At 62.4% G+C, this 6,000-nt stretch overlaps 1 protein-coding gene across 1 annotated transcript in view; it reads right to left on the reverse strand.

Moving 5' to 3' along the window:
- Window positions 1–3,414, reverse strand: part of ADAP1 (ArfGAP with dual PH domains 1) — a 52,337-nt gene extending 48,923 nt beyond the window's left edge. The window contains exon 1 of the mRNA XM_055339782.1: window positions 3,205–3,414. Coding sequence (XP_055195757.1) covers window positions 3,205–3,286 — 82 coding nt within the window. The 5' untranslated portion in view covers window positions 3,287–3,414. The remainder of the gene's footprint in view (window positions 1–3,204) is intronic.
- Between the last annotated feature and the right edge of the window lie 2,586 nt (window positions 3,415–6,000).

A 6,000-nucleotide genomic window follows, 5' to 3' on the forward strand; every position in this document is an offset into this window, starting at 1 on the left:
CACTCTCAAATAATTAAATAAAATCCAGGTGGGCTGCTGCCCTGACGATAGGTGCTGCCTGCCCAGCCCACCCCTCAGCAGCCCCCTGACAGTCACATGCTCACCCAGGGGACCCTCTCCCAAAAGAGGCCAAATTCCTGAAATTCCTCACCACCAGGCGGCTTCTGTCCTGGCTGACAGCAAGTTGGAAGAGTCATGTCTGCCTTGAAGCCTCTGGGGGCCAAGTGAGCAGGTTCTGCTCTGAGGTCACCTGCGTGGCAGTGCAGGCACATCCTCACTGGCGGCTAAGCTGCAAGGACCGTCTCCCCAGGCCACTCACGGCCAGACCCTCCGGTCCCGGCTCCGGAAAACATACCTGGAGCAGCCCAGCCTCCATGCAGCCAGCCCAAACCATCTGTCTTGTCAGAAACGAAGACCTCCTCCTCACTGAGCTGACATGCAAATCAGAAAGCCCAGGTGCTCTCAGAATTGGTTTTACCTGGTCCTCCAGGCAATTCAGATGCCCAGGTGACATGCATCAAAGTACCACAAAATGATCCACCCCCAAACCCAATTAAGGACCTGAGAGCCCTAAATCCTTCCAGAGCATCGGACCTGAGCCTTTAAGGGGAGAACCTATCATTTGTCCCAACTAGGCAGGCTGCTTGGAGGAAGTGCAGAGGCCTCCCCAACCTCTCTCTCCAGGCGGAGACCCCACTAGGCCTTGCAGAGCAAGAGATGCACTCGCACCCACTCCCCCAGGGCTATCAGGAGAAACACTTCTCTGGGAGGCTGTTAGCCTGCTCCTATGTTTGGGGTGGGGGGCCACTATTGGAGCAGGTTCTGGAGGTCTGCAGGGACTCCTTCACCCCAAGGCTGCCTCCGACCTAGGAACCTTTGCATGGCCAGCTGGCCAGGTCTGCCCAAATCTACTGCCAAACCCTCCAGGCCTGCCCTTATGTCCTGCTGTCCAGAGCCAATGCCCAGGGACCCTCGCCCCAGCCATGCCCTGCTCCTGGCTGGCTGTGGTCAGGCAGGCAGCCATGAGCCAGCCCGTATCACCATAGAGTGGCCCTCAGCCGCCTGTCTGGGATGCAGCAGGCACAGTGGCACAGAACCTGGACAGACCAGGCAGCCTCATCTAAGCAGCAGAGCTGTGGGCGCGCATTCCACGGGGGTCATGAGGGAGGAGGCAGGGCAACAGGCCTCTCCCCCCTGGAGCAGGGGGAAGGGTAGGAAGGGAGGCAGGGCTAGAGCATCAAGAGACCTGCTCTGCCTCTGAAGCACCACGTCCCTCAAAGGGGCTCAGGTGCCCCAGCAGTGAAATAGAGGCGATCACCAGCATCTCGTCTGCTCCACAGGGCTGCCAGACAGATGAGGCAAGATGCTGGTGTCACGGGCCAATTCTGACAAACCAGAGGCTTGGCCCAATGGGTAAGACTTGGGTAAGACTCGTAAGAACTGACTGGTCAAGAGCCCAGCATGCCTGCCTTGGGGCAGTGGCCTCTTGCTGAGTGGGTGGGCTGTGCACAGCAGGGCCCAACAGGCCAGGAAGCCCCCTATCCCACTTGCCAGGGTGCCCCCCCCCATCCTGAGGTCACTGCAAGGAGGCTCTGGGTCTAAAGAAGCTGCTCCTGAGCACTATAACCAGAAAGGAGAGGGACAGGGTCAGCTCCCTGGCCCCCAACCTCCAGCCCATGGCTGAGAGCTGAACACACTGGCTGCCCTTTCTCATCTGACCTCTCCCTGGTGTGGCCAGCTTTCCTGAACAAGTGAAAATACTACGGTTTGGAAGAGAGAGGTGAGGGGAGTATGAGGTGAGCCAGCCAGCTGGGGGAGCTGGACACAATAGTGATGCCAATGCTGCCCCCACAGCACCATCAGGGTGAGCCCTGCAGCTCCCCAGCTCAGGAGGCCGGGGAAAAGGCCACCACAGTCTGCCCGGATTTCAGAGAAGCCTGTCCCTGGCTCTGGGATGCTCAAGCTCCTGGTATAGCCTTTCTGGGCAACACTGAAGCTGACCAGCAGATTCCCAGGACCTGGGACTGCCAAAGACCTCTCCCAGCCCTGTCGGTGGGCAACAGAGGAGAGCTGGGGACAAGGTCTCTTTTGAAGTGCCTGCTGACTGCGTGTCTCAGACTGGTGTCTCAGGACAAATGCGATCCCCCTTCTAGGGGGGCTTTAGCTACTCCATGGTGTGCTAGGTTTATTCTGAGGAGTTTGGGCTAGGAGCCCCCAGTGGAGTGTCCAGTGTCCCTCTGGAGTGCCTGGGGAACAGCCCTTGAGGGGGGTCACCCTCCACTCGGGGGTCGCATGAGTAGGTGAGGCTCTGGGGCTGTTTCTGCCCCACCCCCACCCTCAGCAAGGACCAGGGGGTGCTGCCCATGGCTCAGAAGCAGGGTACTGCTGGCTTGAAAGCACAGCCTATCCCCTTCCTGCCAATCCCAGGACAAATAGGCCCAGGAAGGGAGGGGAAGCTCTTCAGGACTCTGGCGCCTTGGAAATCACCCCAGAGCAGGGCCACCCAGGAGCAAAGTCCAGGAGATGCCTGCCAGGAGGATGGGTGCAGGTGGACTGGGAGCTTGTTACAGGCTGCACCCGCCCCCCCTCCCCCCCCACCTGAGCTGGCCACCTGCCCCAAAGCAGTCAGGCACCAGGGTGGGGAGAGGGGAGCCCTTTCCCACTGGCCTTCCTCCCCCAGCCCCCTGCTCAGGGCAGAGCAAAACGGTGGCTCCCGGTGGGGAGGCCATGACGTCACCTCCAGGTGGCAGGGAGCCAGGTGGACCCCCACACCCACGCACAGAAGCCCCGGGGCCAGATCGCCCTTTCTCTCCCTGCAGCTGCTCGCCCGCGCGATTTCCTCTTTCTCTGCGGAGCGAGGTTTCGCAACGCGGCGGTCCGCGGGTGACAGCGAGACACGCAGCCCGGGGGGAGGGGAGGCGACCCAGCCGCAGGCCCCGGGGCCGCTGGGAGGCGACCTCCGGCTCCAGGCAGGTGCACCCGGAGCCCGCGCCCCCCGGCCACGCAGGCGCTGCAGCAACCCTCCCTGTCCCCCAGGGGCCGGCATCCAGGCCGGCGCCCACCCCGGGCCGCACCCATCCCGGCCCCGCACCCACCCGGCCGGCGCCTCCCACGGGCGCACCCACCGCGACCCGCAGCCACCCGGGCCCCCGCGCCCCCGCGGACCGGCCGGGACCAGGGCGCAGCCGCCGGCCCCGCACCTACCCGGGGCGCCGCAGTCGGCGCATCGCGCGTTCCCGGGTCGCTGCAGCAGCTCCAGGACCGCCCTGCGCCGCTCCTTGGCCATGGCCGCGATGCCGCCCGCCGCGATGCCGGCCCGGGCCCGAGCGTGCGCCCCGCCGCGCTAGGGCCCCACGCAGCCCGCCCGCCGCCCGCGGCCCTGCGCCATCCTGGGCGGCCTCAGCCCGCGCGCCGGTTCCGCATTCCTGCCGCCGGCCGGCTCCTCCGCCGCTCGTGTCGCCGCCGCGGCCGCCGAGCGTGTGCCGGCGCGGGGCCCGGGGCGCACGGCGCGCTCTGGCCGGCACGGCCCGCGGGCGGCCCCCAGCGGCGCGGGCGGGCGGGCGGGCGGGCGGCGGCCTCTTTCCGCGCTCGGGACCCGCCCGGAGGTCTCCGTGCTGCCCACCCGCAGGCGAGCACAGCGCCACCGGGCGCGCTGGGGCGGGGGGGGGGGGCTGGCGCGGGCTCCGGTGGGCTCCTCCGGGGGCGCGCCTGGACACCGGGGTGCCTGGCCCGGCGGGCCGGCTGGGAATGCCGGCTGGGGGCAGGGGGCCAGCCCACGCCATGCCCACTCGGGGGGAGAAGATGGCCAGCAGGCCCCCGGGACAGGACAGCTGGGGCACCCTTAGCGAGTTAAAGCCCCTCCAAGTCAGGAGGCCAGGGACCCAGGAGTGAGGGTGAGGGGAGAGTCGCAGGGGACAGGTAACAACGTGGGCCCCTCCTCTGCACTTTTTCAAAATCTTTCCATCATCTTCTTAAATTATGAATGCAATGATACATACAATTGAAACAAGTATCACACTGAAGAACTGGAGCTACTCCCTACCCCATCCCAGGCAATTTTAAGCCAAACACTGTTAACAATCCCTGTGCATCCTTCCAGAATGGTCCCCAGCCTGTGAGAGCACCAGGGGAAGCCCTGATCCTTCTGATCTGCCGCTGCGTTATGGTGTTGTTTTTTGGTGGGTTGATTTGTTTTCATTTAATAAGCCTGACATATCTGCCAAATGAATCCATATGGACCTACTTCTTTCTCTCAGCTGGGCCATGATGTGTTACAGGCTGAGGGGCATTTAGGGCATTTTCAGGTGGTCAGTCATAGGCTCCACAACCCACCCTCATCCACCACCAACACCTCCGTGTTTCAAGTGGACTCGGGTCCAGAAGGGGCACCTACAAATCAATGGCAGACCTGCCACCTGCCCTCGTCAAGGTCACCCAGACCTTGTCCCACCACATCCCTGTTCCACTGGTGCCCCGGTCAACACAGGGAACATAGACATTCCAGAATCTTGTCCATTTTTTGCATAGAAAGTAGCAACACACTCTGGTCTGCATGTCTAAGCCACTAGTCCTGTGATGCAGTGTGGTTGACTGGTCACAAGTCTCTCCCCCATTCGTTGGAGCCTCCTGAGCAAAGACAGATGGCATTTCCATCTCTGGGTCCCCGTGCCAGGGTCAGGATCTGCCACCCAGCACAACGGAGATGTTAATAACAAGTCACAGCTACAGACTAATTGACTAGGCACCAGGCATAAGGTTAAATCCCTTGATGGATTTTATTTCACTCTCATCTGATGGGGAAACTGAGGTATGAAGCAATCCTATCAGTTGCCCAAGGCCACACATGGCTGCTACACGTCAGAACTTGGGTAAGCGCATGACCAAAGAAAAGAGGCACATACCCGGACAGCTGCCGGAGAGGACCATGGTTCCACGTGGGGGCAGAGGGGCCATAGAGAGGCCTCGGAGGACCAGCAGGTGTGCAGCAGGCAAGGAGGGAACCATGTGAGCCGTCCCCACCCCCACCCCCCCCAGGGGGCAGGTCTTCTGCCTTCTCTGTCTTTCCTTCTGATTGAGGAGGTGATGACACAGTCCAGGGGAGGGAGGGAGGGAGGGAGGCGGGTGGATGAGAAGAGAGAAGTCAGGATGTGAAACAGGAGTCCCCAAAGGAGGCGAGAGCAGGAGCTGCAGCCCCTGCCCTGGTGTTTCCTGGCAAGGGGGTGGCCCCCACTGGCTGTGGTCAGGGCTGCATGAGGAGCACAAGGCTCACACAGGATCCAGATGGTGACAGCACAGACGGGACTGGGCCAGAACCAGAGAGGCTGGCCAGGGAAGGCACAGGGTCTGCACACTTCCCTGCCTGCTCCTGCTCCTGCTCCTGCTCCTGCTCCTGCCTGCAAGCCCTGCTACCTCTCCCAGCTGTCCCTCATCTGCAAAGCTGTGCTGAAGGCCCCCAATCCCAGTTACTCAAGCATCTTCTGGGCCTGGGCAGGGGCCCAGCGAGACCTGGTGCCCATCTGCCCATGACCACTCAGCCACACTGAGCAAACAGTGAGCCCCCTGTGGGCAGGGCCCGCCTGCTCCACATCCCCACAGCACGGCGGAATCCTCACACAGCTGGCCAGCAGGCAAGGTAAGACCAGGGCCCCTTCCCGGCCTCATAGGGGCTAACTCTCCCAGGGAAGGAGTGGAATGGACGGAGGCTTCCAGGTATCAGAGCCAGTCCTGGACCTCTTGGACAGGATGAACCCTGTCCTCAGCCTGGCACTCAGCCTCTCCTGGTAGAGAAGTTACTTTCCAAAGGCTGATGACAGAGGTACTGCCAGGCTCCCTTCCCTGCTGACACACAAGTCATTGCCACCTCCTCCTTGAAGCCCTCCCAGACCAACCACACAGCATCTCCCAGATGAGACCCACACCAAGTGTCAGGATTTTGCCTGTGGACCCCAGGGCTCCCATCGCAGCCCAGAGTTTTGAGATCATCAGGCCCAGAGCAAGCCA

This window comes from Nyctereutes procyonoides, unplaced genomic scaffold (genome assembly GCF_905146905.1).
Source record: "Nyctereutes procyonoides isolate TBG_1078 unplaced genomic scaffold, NYPRO_anot_genome, whole genome shotgun sequence".
Taxonomy (NCBI): Eukaryota; Metazoa; Chordata; class Mammalia; order Carnivora; family Canidae; genus Nyctereutes; species Nyctereutes procyonoides.